Source organism: Ascaphus truei, chromosome 8, assembly GCF_040206685.1.
Source record: "Ascaphus truei isolate aAscTru1 chromosome 8, aAscTru1.hap1, whole genome shotgun sequence".
In the NCBI taxonomy this organism is placed as follows: Eukaryota; Metazoa; Chordata; class Amphibia; order Anura; family Ascaphidae; genus Ascaphus; species Ascaphus truei.
Window position 1 is genome coordinate 100373604 of NC_134490.1, and position 27810 is coordinate 100401413.

The 27810-nt window shown below is 37.2% G+C and overlaps 1 protein-coding gene across 3 annotated transcripts in view; it reads left to right on the top strand.

The window, feature by feature from the left end:
* ARID5B (AT-rich interaction domain 5B) overlaps positions 1-26041 on the top strand; it is a 277172-nt gene extending 251131 nt beyond the window's left edge. For all 3 annotated transcript variants that reach the window (XM_075612969.1, XM_075612968.1, XM_075612970.1), the window contains 2 exons: positions 11223-11421; positions 17021-26041. In XM_075612969.1, coding sequence (XP_075469084.1) covers positions 11223-11421; positions 17021-19174 — 2353 coding nt within the window. In that variant the 3' untranslated portion in view covers positions 19175-26041. The remainder of the gene's footprint in view (positions 1-11222; positions 11422-17020) is intronic.
* The last annotated feature ends 1769 nt before the right edge of the window (positions 26042-27810 follow it).

Here is a 27810-nt window from a genome sequence, read left to right on the forward strand (position 1 = left end):
ACCCTATATAAAGACCAGACACTTTGTGAGTTTGCTTTTCACCATACAGGTGTGTGAAAACACATCATCCGACGGTCAAAAGAAATCTCCAAGGACCTCAGAAAAGCAGCTATTGATGCTCATCAGTCTAGAACGGGTTACAAAACCATTTCTAAGGATTTGGGGCTCCACCAATCCTCTGTCAGACAGATAGTCCACAAATAGAAAAAGTTCAAAACCACAGGCACTCTACCCAGGAGCGGTCGTCCTGCCAAACTTTCTCCAAGAACAAAACGGCAAATCATCCAGGAAGTCACAAAGAACCCCAGAGTAATATCCAAGGATCTGCAGGCCACTCTTGCCTTGGCTAATGTGAGTGTTCATGACTCAACTATCAGAAAAAGACTGAACAAGAATGGTATTCATGGAAGGATAGCTGGGAGGAAACCACTACTCTCTAAAAAGAACATTACTGCTTGTCTGAAGTTCGCCATGGAGCACATAGATGATCCACAAGACTTCTGGGGACAGACGAGTCAAAGGTAGAACTTTTTGGCCTCAGTGAGAAACGTTATGTTTGGCGAAAACCAAACACTGCATTCAAAAGAAGATCCTCATCCCAACCATCAAGCATGGCGGTTGGAGTGTGATGGTTTGGGGATGCTTTGCTGCCTCAGGACCTGGACGGCTTGCCATCATTGACACAACCATGAATTCTGCATTGTATCAGAAGATTCTAGAGGAGAATGTCAGGCCATCCGTCCATGAGCTGAATCTGAAGTGAAAGTGGGTCATGCAGCAAAACAATAATCCTAAACATTCAAGCCGATCTACAAAAGAATGACAGCAGAAGAAATTCCACGTTTTAGAATGGCCTTGTCAAAGTCTGCACCTAAACCCCATCGAAATGTTGTGACAGAACCTGAAGCGAGCTGTCCATGCAAAGAAGCCCTCAAATGTCACTGAGTTGAAGCAGTTCAGTAACGAGGAATGGGCCAAAATTCCTCAAACCCGATGTGAGAGACTGACCAGCAGTTACTGGAAATGCTTAGTTGAACTCATTGCTGCTCAAGGAGGCGCCACCAAGTACTGAATCTAAATGTTCACAGGCTTTTTCACACATGGATATTGAATGTTGAATCATTTGTGGATCAATAAATGTTGAAAAAGTGTCATGTTTTTGTGTAATTTGTTTGATCAAGTTATCTTTATCTATTATTATGATATAGATTTAAGATCTAATGACATTTTACGCTTGAAATATGTGAAAATCCTAAGGCAGCAATCTGTAACCTTTCAAGGAAGTGGAGCCATTTTATAAAAAATTTCTTTGTCCAAAATATTCTGAGAGCCGCAACACCTGCATGAATATTACACCCCCACACACACATACATATACTGTACTATACACACTAATAGGTATATACTGTATAAGCAGTAACATACAGCACATGCATGAATATTACACCCCCACACACACATACATATACTGTACTATACACACTAATAGGTATATACTGTATAAGCAGTAACATACAGCACATGCATGAATATTACACCCCCACACACACATACATATACTGTACTATACACACTAATAGGTATATACTGTATAAGCATTAACATACAGCACATGCATGAATATTACACCCACACACACACATACATATACTGTACTATACACACTAATAGGTATATACTGTATAAGCATTAACATACAGCACATGCATGAATATTACACCCCCACACACACATACATATACTGTACTATACACACTAATAGGTATATACTGTATAAGCATTAACATACAGCACATGCATGAATATTACACCCACACACACACATACATATACTGTACTATACACACTAATAGGTATATACTGTATAAGCATTAACATACAGCACATGCATGAATATTACACCCACACACACACATACATATACTGTACTATACACACTAATAGGTATATACTGTATAAGCAGTAACATACAGCACCTGCATGAATATCACACCCCCACACACACATACATATACTGTACTATACACACTAATAGGTATATACTGTATAAGCATTAACATACAGCACATGCATGAATATTACACCCACACACACACATACATATACTGTACTATACACACTAATAGGTATATACTGTATAAGCATTAACATACAGCACATGCATGAATATTACACCCCCACACACACATACATATACTGTACTATATACACTAATAGGTATATACTGTATAAGCATTAACATACAGCACATGCATGAATATTACACCCCCACACACACATACATATACTGTACTATACACACTAATAGGTATATACTGTATAGGCATTAACATACAGCACATGCATGAATATTACACCCACACACACACATACATATACTGTACTATACACACTAATAGGTATATACTGTATAAGCATTAACATACAGCACATGCATGAATATTACACCCCCACACACACATACATATACTGTACTATACACACTAATAGGTATATACTGTATAAGCATTAACATACAGCACATGCATGAATATTACACCCACACACACACATACATATACTGTACTATACACACTAATAGGTATATACTGTATAAGCAGTAACATACAGCACATGCATGAATATTACACCCCCACACACACATACATATACTGTACTATACACACTAATAGGTATATACTGTATAAGCATTAACATACAGCACATGCATGAATATTACACCCACACACACACATACATATACTGTACTATACACACTAATAGGTATATACTGTATAAGCATTAACATACAGCACATGCATGAATATTACACCCACACACACACATACATATACTGTACTATACACACTAATAGGTATATACTGTATAAGCAGTAACATACAGCACCTGCATGAATATCACACCCCCACACACACATACATATACTGTACTATACACACTAATAGGTATATACTGTATAAGCATTAACATACAGCACATGCATGAATATTACACCCACACACACACACATACATATACTGTACTATACACACTAATAGGTATATACTGTATAAGCATTAACATACAGCACATGCATGAATATTACACCCCCACACACACATACATATACTGTACTATATACACTAATAGGTATATACTGTATAAGCATTAACATACAGCACATGCATGAATATTACACCCCCACACACACATACATATACTGTACTATACACACTAATAGGTATATACTGTATAGGCATTAACATACAGCACATGCATGAATATTACACCCACACACACACATACATATACTGTACTATACACACTAATAGGTATATACTGTATAAGCATTAACATACAGCACATGCATGAATATTACACCCCCACACACACATACATATACTGTACTATACACACTAATAGGTATATACTGTATAAGCATTAACATACAACACATGCATGAATATTACACCCCCACACACACATACATATACTGTACTATACACTAATAGCTATATACTGTATAAGCAGTAACATACAGCACATGCATGAATATTACACCCACACACACACATACATATACTGTACTATACACACTAATAGGTATATACTGTATAAGCAGTAACATACAGCACATGCATGAATATTACACCCCCACACACACATACATATACTGTACTATACACACTAATAGCTATATACTGTATAAGCAGTAACATACAGCACATGCATGAATATTACACCCACACACACACATACATATACTGTACTATACACACTAATAGGTATATACTGTATAAGCAGTAACATACAGCACATGCATGAATATTACACCCCCACACACACATACATATACTGTACTATACACACTAATAGGTATATACTGTATAACCATTAACATACAATAAACTAATTTTTCTTTTCCCTAATTCTGATTAAAGTACAGTATGTGGAGGAATAAAATGCATCTCACAATAAGTCCCTCTAGTTTTTTAGCTGCTGTCTCTCTCTCTCACTGTGTGCTGTGGGGCGGGGGGCGGGGGGCGTCCGGCGCTGGTTGGCCTGCTTGTTGCCACGCAGCATCTCCCCAGCTACTGTCCTGCCTCCTCATTGTCCCACGCCGGGCCGCTCTGTGACGTCCCTTCCGGTGTGCGTTGGCATCAGAGAGACTCGGCGTGGGTCTGTGCAGGAGGCAGCCAAGCAGCTGGGGAGATGCCGGGGGGGGGGGGGGATAAAGGTCTAATTAGAGCCGCCCCCCCCCTCCGCAGCACACAGTGAGAGAGGCAACCTGCGAGAGCCGCATGTAGGTGCGGGAAGAGCCGAATGTGGCTCAGGAGCCGCAGGTTGCCGACCTCGTCCTAAGGGGTTCACAAACCTTTGCTCAGCACTGTGTATATTCACAGGTTGCTTACATTTTCCAGTGGTTTTTATTTTGTAACTGTAGTGCTTGTAATCACCGCAACATACTGTACGTGGCTCAGTTAGGAGTCAGCTTCTTCCTACTGTAAATACATATCAAACAAATATCAAAAATGTATGTTGTTATGTAGTTTATATTTATTCTCGTCCAAATATAGATTGTAGACAAAAGTACAAATGTGATTTTTGCAATATAGGAACATTGGACATTTTTTTGTATTGTTGTGCATTATTTTCAGTTACATTATATCATCATCCCAGCATTTCTATATTGCAGGCATTTACTGTTATTCATTAAACTGAGAGTGCTCCAATCGACACTATCACAGTGCCATGAATAACCCCCATTGTCTCTTTGAATCTTGAGATAAATATAACCCTTATTAGCAGGGGGTTGTCAGTTTGCTTTAAATTCACCTGCACTTTTTCTTTAGTGTTTAGCTGAATGTACCAGAAATTCATTTGCAATAGCTCTTATTATTATCTTTTATTTGTATGGCGCCAATATATGTACCGTAAAAGCAACCAGAATATAAAACCTCTGTTATAATCAGATGATAAGATCACATCCTGTGGGCAATTGTGTTATACTATTACAGGATAGCTAGAAAAAAACATTCAGCGAAAATTGCAACGGAAACCTTTCTGAACCAGCAATTGTTCATAGCGTTTTAGAATTCCGTAGAATCCCTTGAGCGTTATTGTGAATATTCATGTAGTTTATTATGGACTCAGTGTATGTAGGTGTATATGTAGGTGTATGTGGGTGTATGTGGGTGTATGTGGGTGGGGGTGGGGGTGGGTGTATGTGGGTGGGTGGGGGTGGGTGGGGGTGGGTGGGGGTGGGTGGGGGTGGGTGGGGGTGGGTGGGTGGGGGTGGGTGGGGGTGGGTGGGTGTGTGTACTTAGTTAAGTTATGGTGGGTAAAAAAGGGAAGAAAAAAACCCTCCACAGCAAAGCATATAGCAAATGGAAATATTACTGTATGCTCATTTGCATGTCTTAGACAGGTCTGCAACCCCGCCTTTCACCATTATCACCCAGCACACAGCACTTCCACTGCAGCAAGGGATTCTGGGAAATGACATGCAAATGAGCACATACACAAACACACAAACACACAGTATACATCTTGAAACGCATTACTTCATATCACCCAACCAGACTACTCAGATCACTTCCCTATCAAAATCAGGAGAGCTCCCACCTTCAAAGCTTTCAAGAAATTACTTAAAGAAGCAGTCTGAGCTGCCGTGATTTTATTACAATTTCCCCTCCTTTAATATGTGCATCAATACAATCCACACAATGATAAGTAATTAGCTAAGTTGCCGATCATCCGTTCTCCTGTGATCGATCGGCGAAGATTTGGCTCGGGGGTTCACTAAATGGCCGTCAGTGCAGCAGAAGAGGACCAAAGATGCAAAGTTCTTTGGGGGAGATCATGTGACCAGGCAGTCACTAGATACAATTGGTGCACTGCTAGAGAGAGGGCAGAGCTCAAAAAGAGGTGTGCCAGAGTCTGTTTCAGAAGAGTCTGTTTCAGAAGAGCTATTAAGCAATTGGGCACTAGCCTCAACTGCTCACCATATTGACCTGTGCTGCAAAAGCCCTTCGGTAGTTGACACACTAAACATGTATTGGTATGTATGTGTGTGTATAATTATATATGTGTATGTGTGTGTATAATTATATATTTTTATATATATATATATATATATATATATGTGTGTGTGTGTATGTGTGTGTGTATAATTATATATATATATATATATATATATATATATATCAAAACAAAACAAAAACATTAAGGAGCGCCTACTATAACAACCTATAAATTGTGAGTGAATTAGCTACTGTGTTGAAACAACCAATGGGGTGGCCAGGGGGGGGGGGGTAATAATATAAGATGGATCCTATGTTAAAAAAATATATCACATAATAACTAATAAAATTTTAATAAAAAATGCTATAAAAAATATATAAAAGTATACAAAAAAATATATTACTAAAAAATAAAAATGAATAGCTTTAGATGTATACCAAAAACCTTAAAAAAACATAGAGTCCCGTTCCAATAAAGTGCATCCAGGTAAAGGCAGCCCGTTTGAAAGGGACACAACTCCCTTGGAAATACCTATGAGAGAAAATGAGAAAAAAACAGGCGCACACCTAGTGCATTAAAGTATAACAATCATTTTATGGAACATTAAAAAATAGACAAATGCCCACTCACAAATCAAACAATAAAAATGAGCAGTTATGAGATTGGCCCTCATAAGCCACTGGCAGCGTCTCGATCAGCAATGGAGTTTTCCTCCTCCACACGTGTAGTACAAACTCCTTCACCGGAAGTGACGTCCTCCCGGCGTGTGCCCCGCAACAGGAAGTCCCTCCGGGAACCAAAGATCTTGCCTTCTTTCTTCTGGCTATTGTACCATCAGGAGTAGTGGAGATCTGCCAGCTGCTTCTTGTCTGTCTCGCCACTCACGATACTGCGTCCGCAATCTGCTGTGTTTAGTGGGAAAGTGCCTCCTCCGTCTCAGCCACGCCCTACGCGTTTCGTCATCAAGGATGACTTCATCAGGGGTACCCATTGGTTGTGACCCCACAGTACTTATAGACAGGTTAATTTGCATACATGATTAGAAAACCTATTACATCGTTAATTACATGATTTTGACCTTTCATAGATATGGTGTTTCCTCATTACACTGATAGCTATAGAAAGGTTATGAGGGCACCACTGTTCTTGCAAAAGATAATAAAATATATATATAAAGAATTCAATATATAGCTCATTTGTATATAATATTTATTTAAACTATATTTCAATAAATAATCAAACAATATAAAAAAAGGATATGTTGTAATATAAATATTTAGATAGGGATAACAATTATGATGTCCAGATAAAAAAAATTTAATTCATATTTTAAATAAAAATTAATCTTTTGAACAAAATGTTTATGAAGCATGATATAATATATGATTTTAAATTCAAAGTCTCAAGAGTTGGAGAATGATGGTGAGGGCGAATACAAAACTACCCAGTTAACCCACTAGATAATTGGTTTGTCAATCATAATAAGTGAGAATATATATATATACCTGTTATTATCCATTATGGAAAAAATGAAAAAATGGATATCAGGTATATATATATATTCTCACTTATTATGCTTCATAAACATTTTGTTCAAAAGATTAATTTTTATTTAAAATATGAATTGAAATTTTTTTATCTGGACATCATAATTGTTATCCCTATCTAAATATTTATATTACAACATATCCTTTTTTTATATTGTTTGATTATTTATTGAAATATAGTTTAAATAAATATTATATACAAATGAGCTATATATTGAATTCTTTATATATATATTTTATTATCTTTTGCAAGAACAGTGGTGCCCTCATAACCTTTCTATAGCTATCAGTGTAATGAGGAAACACCATATCTATGAAAGGTCAAAATCATGTAATTAACGATGTAATAGGTTTTCTAATCATGTATGCAAATTAACCTGTCTATAAGTACTGTGGGGTCACAACCAATGGGTACCCCTGATGAAGTCATCCTTGATGACGAAACGCGTAGGGCGTGGCTGAAACGGAGGAGGCACTTTCCCACTAAACACAGCAGATTGCGGACGCAGTATCGTGAGTGGCGAGACAGACAAGAAGCAGCTGGCAGATCTCCACTACTCCTGATGGTACAATAGCCAGAAGAAAGAAGGCAAGATCTTTGGTTCCCGGAGGGACTTCCTGTTGCGGGGCACACGCCGGGAGGACGTCACTTCCGGTGAAGGAGTTTGTACTACACGTGTGGAGGAGGAAAACTCCATTGCTGATCGAGACACTGCCAGTGGCTTATGAGGGCCAATCTCATAACTGCTCATTTTTATTGTTTGATTTGTGAGTGGGCATTTGTCTATTTTTTAATGTTCCATAAAATGATTGTTATACTTTAATGCACTAGGTGTGCGCCTGTTTTTTTCTCATTTTCTCTCATATATATATATATATATATATATGTGTGTGTATGTGTGTGTATAATTATATATGTGTATGTGTGTGTATAATTATATATTTATATATATATATATATGTGTATGTGTGTGTATAATTATATGTATATAAATATATATATATATATATATATATATATATATATATATATATACACACACACACACATACACAGTATATGGCAAAAATACATTTTCTGCATTTAAAGGCATAACTAAAGTCTGTTTTATTAAAGATGAGCAGGATCAGTTTGACCCTGATATACAGAATTTGAACAACCTAAAACAAGCCTTGTTTTTTTTTTTTACTCGGTTTTCTACCTTAGTCATGTCTCTTTCCAGATACAAGAAACATTTAATTCCAGATTTCCTGATCTTGGCGCTAGGCCTTTGACCAGCTGCGTGAAATGTATTTTTACTGCTGTCTTATGGCCAACTGCTGAGCTCAGTAAAAAAATAACTTCAAATGAAATTGTTGCGCTGCTACTTGAACTGTTCAAGTTCTGATGGGAAATGTAGTAGATGGTCCCCAATTAGCAGCAACGTAAAGAATACCAGCACTGTGACAGATATCTGAATGAGAAAGGGAGAAGGTGCTTATGAGCAGAAAATATTGTACATTCTTACATGGAAAGAATGCTAATAGTACTAAATAATTTGTAGCACAGTCATATTGAATGGAATTTCTCTCTATCTGCATATTCAAACTAGGAGGTCACAAACTAGTATTATTTGATGTAGAGGAATTAACAGCTGTTGAATAATTTTTCTGATTAAATATATGCATTCAAATATTGAAAATGATTTCTTGTAGACGAAAAGCACATACAATTATCCTATTAAGCTGATAACTATTATTATGAAGTGTGCTCGAGTTACAATGGATTTTAAACATTTAGCATGTGAGGAAAAGGCCAAATATTTCCTGCATGACACTGTGATTCTCACCACTAATGAGCTTGAAAACATTTTGTGCAACGCACTATGCATTGATATTCATGCCTGTGAAATGGGAATAAACAGAATGTAGTTTAAACACAAATACTGTTTTTCTTCATATTCTTCTTGGTTCTGCTCTTTTATTATGTAAACATTAACTGTAGTATTACAGCGGGAAGCAGGTATTTGGCAGCTATATATTATTTTGGTAAGTCTTCATAGAGGGAGCAGTTTACAGTTTTAGCAGCTGTAACATGTTTAAACTCAGTTTGTAATGGGATCGGAGATGAATATTCCCCATGGGCTCTGTTTAGCTTCATTACTGGCTGACTGCCAGTCCCTGGGCTAGAAAGCATTATTCATGCCTCTTTGCACATACCATGTCGGAGCAGGCTCTGTTAATGAATTTTATTTTCAATGTAACGTAACCTTGTGTCATAGTTGTGTTGTGAAACTGGGAAATGTTGTGGCACATACCTTGGTTTTTCAGAAGTCATAACTATCTGAAATGCATTTAAGTATTGTGTGCAGAATGTGAAACGGGGCTAGTGAAAAAAATCTTTAAACTGGAGAGCAATATTTTAGTGTCTCTAGGGTCTGTGATTAAATATACCCAATACCGAGTCTGTTATTTGTAAGCAAAGCTTTTACTGCATGAAGTTAATTTGTCTCTAAAATAACAAAATGTTTTTCTGTAACAATGTTCATATTTTTAAGTCGCTGAGTTGTGCATGAATCCCAAAGTAAGTAATTAATCATGCCAAATGCATAAAAAGAAAAAGAAAAACGTTCATTATTGAAGTTGAAACTGAGATTGTAATATAATCCATCTCATCTAATTATAACCCAGTTATGTTCTCATTTAAGATCAAGAGCTATGCTATGACTGGAAAACAGATGATTAAAACTCATATTGTTTGATGTGTCATTTCAAGGGAGATTTTAGGTGCTTTGCTGAGAAAAATCTAATTGTGATTAAAACTTTTCAATTGTTAATCCCCCTTTCTTTGCAACATTTGAACATGTTGCCCCTTATTCTGCAAGGTGTGATAAGCGCAGACAACGTGCGAGCGCAGGAAAAGCCCCATTGAAGTCATGCAATATCACGTTACCTGCGCTATCACAACTTATCGCCCCTTTGTCTTATTCTGTCTGGATACTTTTTGTCAAATGCAATTTTTGCAAACTTAATTTAACTAAAAAACAGACACTTGGTGATAGAATTGGGGGGAAAATAATGAAAGTAAACTGTCTGTAATATTATGAAGTACAAAGCTTATTCATGTGCTACCAAGCTTCCCAGTCATAATCTGTCTCTTGAAGAAAATACATGTTGATCCTGGAAGTGGTTGAATGTATGAGCAAGTGCTCATTTCTGAGCCATATTTACTGAGCAAAGCCGTAAGCCGTGTTACGCAACCTCATGGCTTTTGTAGTCGAATATGCCATACGGTGTCTCATGGCTTAAGCATCGTTTAGTAAATATGGCAAAAAGCCACCCAAATATCCACTCTGAGGATTTTCACCAAAATACAATCACAGCAAATTGGGGTTTATCTGTCCCTAGAAGTATTGTATCATATTAGTACATGCAAGCATGCATCTTACAGCATCCCGTGCGGCTCGACAAGACAATCCGTTCTCCATGGAATGTCTAGGAACTAGTGTGGATCCACCAACCAGTGCCTGAAACCTCTGTTCCACAGGACATTTAAACAGTGCATTTATCATCTTCATAATATTAAAATGTATTGTCATTTGTAATATTTTAGCCTAATACATTTGAAAATGAACTTCAAACAACTGTACCTCAATTTTTAATGAGCTAAAATTTGTTTTCTTAATCATTTAGATTAATCCTGCCCTATGAAAGGTTTACTAAAGGAGAGGAGGATAAACCGCTGCCTGCAGTGAAACCGCGGAAACCGGATATCAGTTCCCAGGAGGTGGAGACTAAAACAAAATTATGTGGAGCAAAGCGCATAAAAAATGAAACCCAAAAGGCAAAGAAAGAAAAAGATATTGCAGCAAAATCTCAGGACACATCTGAGGTAAATTGTGATTTTCATACGAGTCCAGAAGGGGAAAAAAACGATTGCATAAAATCAGCCTTAATATTACATTCCTAAAATAAACAGATACTGTACATACAAGGGGAAATCGACCATTGGCATTTCAGACAATGTACATATTTCATGGCTTGCTCAGTAGCTGAAAAATAATTCAAGTTATTATATTCCGTCTGCTGCTACTGGGATGTGTTTAAAGCATTAGTGAGTGATTTTCATCTTGCATAGAAATGATGGCAAATCACCCAAACGTAATGAAAGCAGCTCAGCTCTGTTTGTGCTAGGTAGCCTATTCATGGCACTAACTGAAAAAGGTCCTGGTATGTAAGACCTATGCTTGTTACAATCTGTTTGTCTTACGTTTTGCTTTCGGAAAACGTAATCTATTCAGCTTCTTGTAATAAAAGATAAATATCTGTTATTGAAATGACTCAGATAAAATAAGCATCATCAGTTCTAAGCAGTTTTAATTTTATTCCCCAAGGGTTCTTTCCTTCCACATACGTAACATAATTCGGAAAAAGCCCCTCTTTCAATATGTTTGTGGTCAGAGCTCCTTATATATGCAATGGTTATATGTTATATTTTTGCTTTATAAACCAACACCTTTCATGAGTAATTGTTTGTGCTGTGTGTTGGACACATCAATAGATAACATATTTTAAAAAAGGTTGTGTGTGCAGAGTACGCGCATTTTAAGTGAAACTTCTTTCTCTTTTGTCACTGTTTTGTCACAGAAATTGTATTTGTGATGGTGCTGTTTTAAATAAAAAATCAAAACACAATTTCAGTGACAACGCAAAGAAGTTTGACATAGAATGTACGTGCTCTGCACACACCCCCTGGTTTAGCTATTTGCACTTCTATATTTAAACTAACTGAATTCCTCGTGTCTGTGTGTCTTTCTGTGTGTGTGTGTATCTCTGTGTATGTGTCTCTGTGTGTGTGTGTCTCTCTGGGTGTGTGTGGTGTCTCCGTCTCCCATGGGGTTGCTGCTGCTCCTGCGCATGTGTGCTGCGCATTGGCATGGGCTCCGGTGGCTGCTGCGCTTTGGCACTGGCCCTGGCGGCTGCTGCGCATGTGTGCTGCGCATTGGCACTGGCCCTGTGGCTGCTGCGCATGTGTGCTGCGCATTGGCACGGGCCCTGGCGGTTGCTGCACATGCGACGCCCTCTTTTGCCCACAATCATGTCACTTCCGTCACTATGAAGGTAATTTGTGTCAGCAACATTTTTGTAGGTGCCAGCAAAGAAGTTTCACTTTAATAAACTGTTTCCTATGGCAACAACCTCAAGATGATATTCGCTTTTATAGACTAATTTACCAATACAGTAAATACACAAAATGTAAAACATTAAAGAGCAATGCTGAGTTATTTGTAATGCCATTACATTTTTCAGAGTAAGAGACTGTTAAAGCTGAAGCTGGAGGGTGATATTCTGCTGGGCAGAATGAGAAGAAGTACATCTTCATGGAAAGGGTGGGGAGTGTGGGGAGTAGCCCCCCAACGGAGGTGCCAGAGGCTAAGGCAGTGAAGACAATACAATTAAAAATGCTTGGGGTAGATATAAAGCTATCCTTAAGCCAATGATCAAACATTGTCTGAGGTTTTACAACAGCTCGGGAAATGGGCAGACTAGGAGGGCCAAGTGGTTTTTATCTGCTGTCAAATTCTAATCTTCGGTGTGATGCTTAGTATCACTATGTACTTATAGTCAGTGCCGCCAACAAGGGGGGACAGCCGGGCCTGGTGGCTGCGGGGGCCCGGCTGCCGGTCCTGTAGGTGCCACCGGGCCCCGGCTTACCCCCAGCTGCGGGCCTCTCCCTCACTCTGTCCAACGCCGAGCTTCCGATGCTTGGGCGCGACGGGCCTCTCTAACGTCAGCACGCTGGAAGTAAGCTTGGCCAAGCTTCCGGCATGAGAGGGATGCCCGGCGTGCGCTGATGCAGGGGAGAGATATACATGCGAGGCGGTGGGGAAGAGGGGATTGAGTGAAAGTGGGTAATTGATGGAGGGGGTGAGAGGTGGTGTGTGAGGAAGAGGGAGTGAGATGGAGGGGAGAGAAATACATGGGAAGAGGAGGGGGGGAAATAGACGGGGATCGTGAGGTGTGAAATGGGCCTGCAACATAGAGGGCTATGGTCTGGTGTGTGGCGCGCATGACGCAGCACGACGCAGCACTCGCAGCAACGGCCACTGGGGGCCTGGCCTAAGTCCTCAAAACTAGTGTTGAGTTGTTGTTTTTGTTTTCCGTTGTTTGTGTCGTGATTGTGAAGTCATCATTACTCATATAGATACAGTATCAGAAGTAGCTGATATGCTTGAATTCAGCCATCCCAAAGGAAAGCATATTCATTTTTAACAGCATGCAAACAAGTAAAACTGTTACTTCAAGGGTAATTGAATCTTTCTCGGGACAGCGATTACACTGATAACCTGTTTAAATATATATATATATTTGTATACCTAGTACTGTGCGTGGGACTGCCCCTTTGTCACTAATGAGTGAGGCGTACAGTAGATTGAAATTGAAATGCAAGTTTTTGCTTTTTCATAAATGTGGGAATAGGACTATACAATTTATTTGAGATCATTAAATACAAATCTAAGGAAAAAAGAGTCGTGACGGAGGGGGCTAGCCTGAAATCCCCAGCCACCCTCCTACCCCATCAGTGTTTCCCCATCCCCTTTGCCTCCTACCTTCCTCATTGCAACGGAGCCGCCACTGGTTCCCCCCCTTCTCCCTTCTGCAGCCCCAGCTGACGGCCGATAGCCTTCTTGCTCCCCTACCAACCGCCATTTATTTATTTTGATAACATAGTATTGAAGCAGGGGGTCTCCGGAGCAGAATCACATTGATTTCAGGTCCGGACCCCCCGTTTCCCGAGTTACAGACCCAGTTAGTGGGTGCCGGCATCCGCATGCTTTGGTTAATTCTCCTGATCACGCGGGCCGTGACGCGGGAGAATTTAAACAAGGCTGCTGGGATAACGGCACCCCATACCGGGGCCTTTAACTCGGGAAGCAGGGGGTCCCCGGACCTGAAATCAATGCGGTTCAGCTCCAGAGACCCCCTGATACAATACGGTATTATAAAAATAAAAGCCCCGCGATCGCCTGTTAGAGGCGCGCAGGCAGAGTGACTGATTCTGTCTCTCTTACTGCGCTTCTATTACAGAAAGGTGGAACCCGGTAGGATTGACACAGTGCGAGTCCCATTGAAACAGAGGGACCCACCGCTGTGTTCATCCCGATGGGCCATTAGTCTGGCAGCTGGAATCTCGCGGCGCGGGGTGGTGTAAAGTGCTGCATATATTGTTGGTGTTGTATAAATATATTTATATGTGTGTGTGTGTGTGTGTGTGTGTGTGTGTGTGTGTGTGTGTGTGTGTGTGTGTGTGTATATATATACATACACACACATATATATATGCACAGCTGGTAGAGTTGCACTCAGTACTACTTCATATTAAGTTCCAAGGAGATCCCAAAGTAGTAATGCACCTTTAAATAATTTACTATTCTGTATACATTATTTTCATGGTCCTTTGTTGTTGCTTGTATATACTGTATAAGCACTGCTTGTTTTACACACTAGCTGAAACATGAAAGACAACACACTCTGTGCATCATACTTAGTTTAATAGCTTCCAAATAAATTGCATTGTACTTTTAGAACATTATAATTACTTGGTAACATGATCTTAAATCCTCGCTTTATATTCCTCATGTCTCTTCATTGAATCTCCACATAATTGAATTTACAGTTACATTTTGCAGTTCTAGACACAGAACAATTTGACCTAATACTGCAGTTGGTTCTGCTTTGGATATTCATTAAAGCTGTTGCTGAACAGAAACAAAAGACAAGATGTGGACTTTCTGAATATTATTAAAACATTTTTTTGCTTTCCTCATGTCTGGTATTTTCATGTAATTGAATAAGCTCAAGAGACCACTGATACTTATTAAAGGACTAATGATGGCATTTTCTGAAAAGAGCTGTTATTAAAGGAAAAATATCCAGCGAAGATGACTAAAAGACTCTGTAACTAATAACAAAAACCAAACACAGAGTGATATGAAAAGCCAGCTGTATAGAAATACATCTTCAAACCAGTTGAGCATCATTAGTCTCTTTAAATTACCCCTAGTGTGGCGACCATCCATACAGTATATTGATAATACGTTTCTTGATGTTGCCTTGATGCTTTTTACCTTAACAAGAAAATAATACAAAGTGCATACAATGTTTGGCGACAGCTACCTCACAATAGAATGACGGCAGCTTTGTAAAAGCGTGTCTGTCTGCATTATCACAGAGGGAACACTCTAATGACCCCAGGGGGTTAGAGGTTAGTAGACTATATAATGGAATGAATAGTGTGAATTGGGAACACAAGCTTTATTAATAGAGAAGCTGAAGGCTGCAGCCTAGTGACGGCTTCTTATGTCTGTGAAAAGAGGAGATATTGGTAACTGTGCATGCCATCTGAATAGTGACAGCCTCATTTTCAATCCTTTGATAACACAAATGGAGTTCACAGTAAATGTCAGCATTGCGATTATTATTTTTTTACGCCTTTATGGGGGAAAATGTTTATTTAACATGTGTGATGCCTTTGATTTTGGTTTGTCTTGAACTGTATTTATTACTGGACTAATTAGCTGAACTAGAAAAAAAAAAACCTAGCTATTGCAATGAATTAATTTGTAAATTGTTATACTAGTTTCTTACAGTATGGGGTTTTGTATATTCCATTTCTCTCTGAGTAAATATGCATTTTCACATTTGTGTGTAGGCATGTTTGCAAATGTGTTTAATACTTGCAGTACAAGTAGATTACTTTAAACAAAAATGTGTATTTGTTTGTGTGCATAATATAAACTAAGGTTATTCGTGCTACACATGAGATGATATTACAGAAACTGTTTTGATGCTTTTTTAAAAATTTGCCTGATAAAGTTTAACATTCTGTGACCAGCCAAAGGATATTTAATATTCACCTAGCTGAGTGGTTGGATTGATTGATGTATGCGGACAGTAATTCTACATACTATTAATTGTTTATAAGGGGACAAACATGTGTACTGCATATTAAACACACACAGCAAATATTACAATCTAATTAGACATGGCAACATATGGAAACACAAGTTGGAACTGGTTATGGTAAATCAAAAAGCTATCGAAGCTGCAAGCCAGATGGAGCAATGGGAGACTTTTCAGTGGTGGTGCATTCTCTGAACAAATTCTCAGAGTTGAGTTGTCATTTGGAAGAGTACCTAAAATTAGGGGGGGAAATGTTTTATATTAATTCTGAGTATGTCTATAAAGTTTCTACCTTCTACATACAGTATCTTTATTCGTAGAGCAAATAAAACCAAAGCAGCTAAAATCTGACAGGGTCCTACATTTTTTTAAATACCCTTAATAAATGCACGTTTTGGTGAATATTTGTGTATTTCTGATTTAGGGGTCTTAATATGTGGAATGTTCATAATTATTTGATTAACAGTTTCTAGGCAGTGCTGATTGAAGTAAAAATAAATATTTTAATACTATCTGTTTCTTGTTAGGTGTCACCAGAGCAAGAGAATCGTCTGGAAGCAGATGAGACAAATGTATCTCAGGCTTATGAATCAGAAGAGACCAAGATGTCTGTAGACTGCCCTGAATCACTGATATCTGAAGTCAGACAGTCCTTACCTCTGGAAAAAGAAGACCTGGAGGAGACCACTTCTAACAAAGACCATGTGAAAGAAGAAGATGAGGATATGCACCCAGATCCTATTTCCAATGACTCGCTGACTGCTGTAAAAGAGATTGAATCCAGTCAAGCAGATGAACAACCACAAATGCCCAATGAAACCTCAACAATAACAAAACAAGAGCAAAGTAAACAGGATTTCTCAGATCCATTACAAAAAGAAACACAGGAAGACTATTTCAATATGTCTCCCACAATTCAGGTCCAACTGCAGCATGAAATTAACCTGGAAGAGGAAAAACTGCCTGATATGCCAGATTATATTGCAAATTGCACTGTAAAAGTAGACCCTTTAGGACCTGATGATCTGAAAAATTCCTTGGACAGCGATATATTACAAAATGCACTGAAGCAGAATCCCAAAGTGTATTTAGTGCAAACGCTCGATATGCTTAAAGAGAGAGACTCAACTGCTTCTATGAATGAAGATTCTTCATTCAGTTACACACCTCTACTCTATTCTAGGGGGAATCCAGGAATCATGTCTCCACTGGCAAAAAAGAAGCTGTTATCGCAGGTTAGTGGGGCTACACTATCAGGAAGCTATCCTTATGGCTCACCGCCGCCCTTAATAAGCAAAAAGAAATTAAGTTCTAAAACTGAAATGTCTCTACCTTTCCGGCAAGCTCATCAAGTGTCTAATTCTGATTCTGTTGCTATAAACAGACCTTCTGTGATACAACATGTACAAAGTTTTAAGCAAAAAAACCCAGAGGAAAAAAAGCCCATAAATGACCTTTACAAAAACAGTACATTACACAAAACAGATTCTTATCGTAGTGATGTTTCAAAGCATCATCAGAATTCGCTTGCTGACTCTTATATATTGAAGTCCAGTATGCATGAATTCAGAGATAAAATGACTGAAAAAAGAGCAGTGCACCATTCAAATGTGCCTAGTTTTTTGGCCGATTTCTATTCATCTCCTCATCTGCACAGGCTTTATAGGCAGACAGAACACCACCTTCACAATGAACATTCAGCCAAGTATCATCCTCGGGAGATGTTCCGAGACTCTGAGAATGCTTCTTCTTTTACGCCACACAAACATCAAGAGAAGCTTCATTACCATCATTCTTTGCACCAAGACAAACACAACTCATCTGAAAACGTGGACGATCAGCCAACTGACTTGAGCCTTCCCAAATCTATGCACAAACTTGCTACAATGCCAGGATCCAACCTTTCACATCAAATGGTACAGCAAGAAAGTAAAACCCTTAATCAGTTTCAAGTCACAAACAACAAAGGAATGAGCATAGACTGCAATCCAAAAGCTTGTAGAGTATCACCAATGACCATGACTATGTCTAAAAGGAATGCAGAATCCATTCACAGGCCTGTGAAGTCACAGAATGTAAGACTTGATAATTTAAGAAAGATGGAAGGTTTGGTCCATCCAATCACAATTGGCAAAACCAGCATTCAGAACTTTGGTTCATCTAGATCACTGAAAAGGAACTTAGAAGATATTGACAGTCCCATTTGTGAGAAGAAAATAAGAGCTGTATCTCCTCTAAATTTGCCAAAGGAGATGTCTGTGAAAGAAACATTTACTGGTCAAGATGGTGAAAGCAACAAATCAATGCATGACATTCATTCTGGTAGCATGATGGAGAGCCACAAATACCCCCTTTCATCACCTATTTTTCCCGGGATTTACCCTGGAAGCTTATGTGGTGGGATGAGTTCTCGCATACCCGCTGTCTATTCTCATCCACTGCAGTACTTGAAAAACCAGACTGTGCTTTCACCTCTAATGCAGCCACTGGCCCTTCATTCCTTCATGATGCAAAGACAATATCTAACTAACTCTAACTCTCAGCAGCTCTATAGACATTTGGCTTCAGCAGCACCTGTAGATTTACTACACAACAGCATTTACCCGCTAACTGCTATGAACCCTCAATCTGCTTTCCCACCTTCCCAAATGTCATCTGTACATCCTAGCACAAAGCTTTAAAATCCCCTAAACTAAGAAGCAAATGTTAATACTTTAGCTACATTCCTTGCCCAGTAAAGTATTCCGAATCAAAAAACAGTCCACTATGTGAGCCACACTATAACGTAAACCTTCAAATCAATTCTGGTAGAGGTAAGAATTGGGCTCGGTTTCAGTTCCAATTTATTTGGCTTCAATGAACTTCATGAACCTTGAAAATGTTACTTAATAATTCAGATTTGCAAAACATTTTATGTGATTTTAACAACATGGTTAAATCCAGAGAACGAGATTTGATCTGTTATAGAAGTTTGTGAAATGAATACAATTAAGAGGCTGAAATAAGTTCAGATATTGGAGTATGCTTACAACCTGGAGGAAATGCTTTGTGGGGGTTTTCTGACTGTTAACGGTTGAATCAATGCAATGTATAGTAAGTAACATGTCAATCAATTTTTTTAATACATTTTAACACTATAAAGGCAGAAAATTAAACACTGTTGAATGGACTGTACATATCTGCTTTTAAAAATACCAGTGTCACTGTTTGTTCACCTAATTTATATGGAATAATGGATTTCGGTTGATTCTGTGCTTTTTTATTATTATTTTTATTATTAATTAAACAGTATCGTGTTAACTGCAAGGTCATATTTTGTATTACTTGTATATGTGTAAAGGTCCTCACATATGTATTATATTGAGCAGCTTTTTGTTGTAATGTTATTGTTTACATATTCAAGGAAATTATTTCAAACATATTGTAAACCTCTTCACTATTTTCGAGGTCAATATTTGTTGAACCTTTCCAATTGTGAAGTGGTTACATTCAGATTCTGTCAGTGATATCAGCATGCAAACAAAGCCCCTAGACTCTTCATCGCCATTTCCGTCATGTTAAAAGCAAAAAGTCTACCACATTTTTATGGGTTTGCCAAGTTTGGTCCAGGAGAATTTCATTATTTGGTTTTATCTCGGCTGTATAATGTACATTGTGCTTTTGGGATTAATTAAAACAGGATGATTTGTGAATGCAAATGTTTTTCTTTGAAAAGCACTTTAAGGGTTGGTGGTATTCAAAAAAGATGCCAGGACCTTAAGCAGAGTAAAATATATTTATATAAAACCTGCAATAAATAATACATCTTTAAATAAGTAAATGTAATAGAAATGCCAATACAATACATTTCTAATCAATATATGGACATTCTTGTTTAATTCTAAGAACAGACGCTAGAACTGTGATTCTGTGAGTTTCTTCAACAAAAAATAACAATGCATAGGAATATGAGCATGTTATGAAAAAGTATAAAAACATTGGTTAATATGGTATACACATACTAATAAATCTTCAAATAATTCATCAATTTTTACACAATGCGTAACCAATGTCCATATGACATTTATTGGACATCACAAGGCACTGCACGCTTGTTGTGGCCCTTTAGAGTGAATATTATGGTTGTTCTACTTGTTCCAAGGGATCACGACCGTGGCTCCCTGAGATCTGCAGATAGGATAGGAACGGAAGAGGAGGACTTCCTCTTCTCTTGATGATCGCAACTATATAGAATCGCTACACAAGTGATCATATGGTCTCAGTGCTGGAATGTCCATGGCATTTAAGAACTGAAAGGGTTGAATATGTAATGTGTTCTTTTTAAAGCATAGCTGCATTCCCATACAATATCTGCCAGATAAGTGATTAAAAAGCAGTAAGAGCTACTGCATTTTGTTGAATAACCCTGTAGTCATAGGAACATATTTCAGAAATATGTGATAGCTAATAGCCTCTCTTCATTCATCTCTGCTGTTAGTATTGCACAAATGCTGAAAAGCATGATTTCCTTGCTTAGATTTACTGCCATTGGAGTGACATGTTATCAAAGCACATTGCAAAGTGTTATACTCTATAATGAACTCACCTTATATAGTTACATAGTCACAACCTTCTTGGGTTAAACACAACCTTTTGTAATACATCAATATTGATAATAATGCATGTCAAATTTCCTCCGGGAGAAAATGTACTTAAAGTTGTGGCACCTTTGTGTATTTCAACACATTCCTCGTCCAAAAGTAACAATTGTTTTGTCAGTAATTAATGTTCACAGCTAGCAGCCAGTTGTATTTTTTAATCCTCTCACACAAAGATAATTGCTGCCACTTTACTTATTGGTCCCAGGGACAGAGTTGTTGACATAACTCAGATTTCTCTTGACTGCAAAACATTTAACAAGGTGTAAATCTTTGAAAATATGTATTGAGAACTTATGCATTACTTTACCAATGCATTTTAGTGTCTGATTATGTTTTATCTTTTCATTATTAATACATTACATTAAATCAAACACTGCAGCTACAAATTATTTTATCATGTGATCCTTAAGTATGTTTTTATCTGGTCTCCTGGGAACCTAAAACCTTGTTACCATTAATTTCCAACGGCCATTCTATGGTCATGCTCTAATTTTCTCATTGTACCTTAAAAAGGCAGATGAAAACCATTAACGTCACTGATAAAAGATAATATACGGGGAAATAATGGAAAACAGAGGTCTACAATAATTGAGACATTTCATTTTTTTACTGTTAATATTTATTTTAACATAGCTTTGTTACCGTTAATAATTTAGCAAAATACCTAGAGGCCTAGTCATGCATAATAAAACCATAAAGCCACATACAGAATATATAATATTATATAAAGCTGCTTAATTGTCTTTCACATGGGCAGGCACATATAGCTGTGAACGTGTAATAATACATTGATGTTAATGATTGCCTTTATTCAACTGTAAACAATTAAATGTAAATACTTACACATTACTGACTGAAGTTTTATTCACAAACTTCTTCATTTTTACTTTTTTAAACACGCATTTGATGTATACTTTTTGAAAACACGTAGTTTAATGAAACATTACACATTAATGCTGGAGATACTGTTGTTGAAATATCATGACTTGTAACGTTCCTTATTTTAATTTTATAACCTCAGCGTCATTATTTTATTTAGGACCTTTGCACTGTCCATACATTCGTTATATTTTAGATTAGTGCTGTATGTGTGAGGAAAATTAGACTTAATAGACATTTTGGTCATGAATTTTATCAGTAGAGATGTGAACTGTATTATTTGTCAGGATCAGTGTGATATCATGGCAAGCAGACCTTTTCCCTATCACATCTGCCCAACACAAAGCTGTAACTCCGCTGCTTCTACAAGATTTCCCATACAGGCAGCAAAGACCCTCGCTTAGAAAAGCAATTTACTGAAGGTGAATAGAAGGGATTCCGGCAGGATGGTGCATGGTAAATGAAATATCAAGTACCACAACTTGCCTCTCTCCTTATTCCCAATCTCTCTCTCTGTTTTATGTGTAACCCCAGACCTAATTTTCCCTTTCTTTACTGCACACTTTCGCACTGATATCCTTTCTTGCCTACTTTAACTCATGGACTAGAAGTTGAACTTCCGTGTATTAACAGGCCCTGCGTGCCAGGTTGTGAAGTAAAATGATCATATTCTAATAATCAGTGTTCGACAAACCTATACATTTGCACGCCCCGGGCGAGTGGATTTAACATCGTGGCGAGCTCCTATTGGCCCAAGCAACACACGTGTGGTACTAGGTGGCGAGTAGATTTTTTTGTTCGGCGAGTAGATTTTTTGGTGATTTGTCGACCACTGCTAATAATACTCCTACACCTTTCAGTGTTTAATCCATGACTCCTCAACTGGTGGCTGACAAAGGGCATTCATTTGGCCCTTACACTCTCTGCTCCTGCTAATTTCATACTAGTTAGTAAGTGCAGAGTTACATACTGAAGCTCACTTATAATTTAAGGTAATGTTGTTATATATATATACTGTATATATGTGTGTGTGTATATATATATATATATATATATATATATATATATATATATAATCGTACTGATGTTATAAATGCTTGGAATATATAGACATATATTAGTTTAATTGCAATAATATGGTGGGCCTTCTACGCTAAATATTTTCTGATCTGACCCCTTTAGAAAATTAATTTAAAACCTCTAGTTTAATCTGACACTACAAAAAAAATTCCCATTCAACATACTTTCCAAGAATAATACTCAGCTAAGGCAATAATATACTGTCTGATTTCCTCCTTACAATCTTGCTAAGATGTTCTCTGTTTGTGTTCTGCTGCCTCTTTCCACTTCACCGGGTACGGCCTTGTTTGTCCAATGTTCTTTATACATTAACAGTCAATCAGGAGGCAATGATGCTTGATAGAAATGATGATAGAAATGGTTGTTTTTTAACAGATAAGAAGAGGAAAAAGCATTGTAGTTAATGTGTTACACATTTTATACATATTGTCGGAGTTCACATTGCTCAACAGGAGCAGAATACTCATCAGTAAAGCAGCATATCTTTCACAAATAAAGTTAGATACGTATGTATTTGATTTTTTTATATTTTGGATGTATCACGACAGATTGTCCGCATAGTATATATATTATAAATGTAATGTTTCCCAATGTTAGATTGTTATTGCTGCCTGTTTGACTAAGAATGTAAAAATAATGACATCTTTCAATTGTTATCAGTGGGGAAAAATAACCTCATTACAGATTAGTGAAATGCCAAAAATATATAATATTGTGCCACTTATTTATATTTGTCTATTGCTTACTGAGTATCAGATTGGGATTATAATATAAATGGAATTTTGTAAAGTATTTCTCAACATCATGTCTGGTCTTCGTAAATCACATGGTCATTACACGGATGCCTCGTTATTGAAACGTTAGGTCTGTTCACAGCATTCAAGTGCAAAAATAGTTATGTTTCTTCCTTTTATAAAGTCCTAAGTGATCTATCCTGTGATGGATTTCAGCTTTTACCCTTACATCTATATCCCAGGTGTTTGCTCCTTATCACTCCAAATGTAATTTCATGTATTTCTCCCAGCAATTGGATGTAGTAAAGCTCTGTTGATGGAGGATTCTCATACAACGTTTATAAACTTTTCTGAGAAGGTGCTATTTTGAAACATGCAATCCAACAATATTAATGGTACTGGAAGGGAAGCACAATCCAGAACTACTATTGCCAGTAATGCTCAACAGCCCAATGCCCCAATGGGAAATCCATACTACAAGTATTAATCATCAAGGATTATTGAGCAATGAGGGACTATTGACCAAGAAGATAGACTTTCCCCTGAGCATCAAGTAATATAGATACGTTTTGCTTTTATTGTTTTAGGCTGATATAAAAGTGACCTTTTTGCATAGGATAATACTGTATTATTATTTTTTCCATGTTCAGGGTTTCATTAAACAAAGACTAACTGTTGACAAGAACAAGATAATAATACAATGTTTATATGTATACACACACACACACACACACACACACAGACACAGACACACACACACAGACACCTCCATCACAACATGCTGAAATATATTTAAAATTAACAAATAGAAACAAAGATCTTGTAAAAAATATTTTTGTAAGAGTACTTTAACTCACAAAACCATAGTATGGAACAAAGTAAATGCTACTACAAAGTAGTTCCAAACAAGATGAATTAAAATCCCTGATGGGGAAACGCTCTAAAACACAATTGCAGTCTGTGCTACTCCATTATGGAGGTGGTTTAACACCTGACATTAATGGCAAATGTGTTTTACTTGCTAAGGAAGTGCATCATTTTCCATATAAATAGAACATCCAGAATTAATGCTTCTGTTCTTGATTAACGTCATCGAGGAATGTGATTATAAACAGTGAGCCCCTTCTCTGTGTGACAGGTCCCAATCAGTGGTAACAGACTTTTACTCTTTTGATTCATACTTTATTGGCCTGTAGATCGCTGTTTCTATCTGAAGGTGCTCCCAAACTGGGAAGTACAGTAGATACTGATTTCTAAATGAAAGCTTGTGGCATAAACCCCCTGTGGATTATGTGTTTAAAAACTGCTTACAGAAATCTTGGAAACAGATCAGAAAGACAGTGGAATTCTCCATTGGCTAAGAGCTGCTTTTTAAAAAATGTTTTAAAAGGGCTTTGTTTGCATTGTTTGAGTTCAAGGGGATTTAATATTGAATTGCACAAGCTTTTTTTGTGCAATTAAACCATTGTTATTTGGGAGGCTTGTCAAGGAAACGCTGAAATCTAATTGGCAATACTCATAAATCTATTAAGTGTGTTCTCTTCCAAGAAATGTTGTAATACAAAACTCTGCTATGTTAGTGATTCATTATAAGTTCTGAAGGTTGCAAGATAAAAAACATTCATATAACCTCTGGCAAGATTTGGAACAGTTGGTGTTTAGTGAGCTTAAATCACAAACAGAAGACCGGCTGATTTTCTTAGAAACTCATATCCACTAAGTGGTCACACAACTTGTTAAAAATATTTTGCAAAAATAACACATTTACCTGGGTATTATGAAAACAGGCTATATTTTTTATGCAAATCAAATAATATAATACAACCCAACTTGCTTCATTAGAAAGGGTCGCATGATTTTAAAACATTTTTGTTAATGTAATGTAACTTGAATGCTGATGCACATTTCTTAGAAACAAATGTGTGGCCACTCATTCTTGCATTTTGTTGTGCCTTGGCTAAGAATACTTTTTTTTATGCTAAATTGCATCTTTTGGGCACATTTGAAGTGACAAGCCTGGTAACCTCTTGTTTAAATTTTTCAACATACAGTTTCACACCTTTTAATTTGTTATGGATACTGTGTGTGTGTGTGTGTGTGTGTGTGTGTGTGTGTGTGTGTGTGTGTGTGTGTGTGTGTGTGTGTGTGTGTGTGTGTGTGTGTGTGTGTGTGTGTGTGTGTGTGTGTGTGTCTTTGTGTATATATATATATGTATTCTGAAACACAAACTAATACATACATCAGTTACATATGAATATTTGTAAAGGAATGGTTAAATGCTATATTTAAAACTCCAAATATAAGTTGTTTTGTCATTTTTTGTGTGTAAATTTTCATCAAAGATTCTATATCATTTTAGTGACATATGGGAATTTCATTTGAAGCGAGTTATTGCCTGACTCAAATTTTTGCCATGAACACAAGGAAATTTGCTGTAAATGTATTTGATATTTCACTTGAGTTTAAGACTTATGTTTCAATATAGCTGGCTGTGTATACTTTTTAAAAAGACAAAAAAAAACACTTTTGTTGTAAATATTGTATACTTATTGTGATACAAGTTATGTAGCTTAAAATCAGTGTAAGGTGATTATTTGTATATAATATAATGGCACTGTAACATTATAGGTCTGATTTCAATTTAAAGGTTATTGACTAACCTTTAGGCTACTGTAGTTTAAACACTACCATGAATAAAGCTGAGCCAACTATAAACACTCAATTTTGTATGTTTTCCAAATTGTACCTATCCAATTGCTTTTGATACTGTATTATGTGCCAATAGTTTCCCAATCACATAGCAGGCAAAAGATATTTTGTACTTTTTGATCCACTGTAATATTTAATAAAAAAAAGTTACTATCAAATTATTTTTATGTTGTTATTGATCATTTCATAATAGGTCAACTCACTTTGAAATCAAACTCTTAAATGGTTCTTCCTTTAAGTCAAGGTAGTTATTTGAAAGTTAGTTACATGGCACTTGCCACTTAAGTACACTGTATGGGCATGTTCAGAGCCCAAGGGGCAATGAAAATGGTTGTTGGTATCGTTCCTTTGTTATGTCTGTTTTGTGAACATCTTAAAGCAGTAATCCGCTCAAAATAAAAAAAAGTGTCCCCTGTATTTTAAAGTTATTTGGCTTCTATATGTATCAATCCCACGCTTTGTAATATCTGTAGCTGAATTCTGGAGATAATTGCTGAAAAATAACCCCTCCCTCTCCCCCCTCCCCCAATGCCGGGATATAAAAATGGCCACTGCTATTCACATTCATGAGGCCTACGCAGATTGCCATGGTGCCAACTGACCTGATGCCAAGAAAATAATAGACTGGTGAAAATGACATAAATGTAAGATTTAAAAAGAAAAAATAGATGAGCATGATGGCTCTACAACACATTCGAGACAGAGTGATGGTGCATAAACAGGTGCTAAAACAATACTATTGATCACTAACAATAAAGTGAAAATATTTCAACAATAAATGTTATGTGACTTTCAGTGACTTAAATAGTGCAAGATAAAGTGATAATTAAAGTGCCCTTACACTACTACTATCTTGTGAGTAGGCTGCACATAAGAGCCAAGATATTCACCACGTGTATTCACATTGAACTGAACTGTCTGCACTTAGATTGTTCTTTTGTTATTTTTCTCCTATATGCTCCCCCTGGGTAACAAGAATATATATCTACAACACCTTCAGAAATGTACATTAGGTACCAGTAAGTAGATCAGACATAAATGCAGTGATTTCATTACGGTTTCTCACAATAGTGGTCAATTTTGTAGAACCCACCAACAAAATTAACATTTCAAATATATGAATAAAAGTACTTAGAACTGTTTAATGAGGCTGGAACTTTAGCCAAACAGTAATACTTTTCTCTGCTCACAATGTGTAGCTATGTGTGTAATTTAAGGTTTAACTTTCATCTATTGGCAAACTCAAAATATCAAAATCAACTGTCAACGGAACTC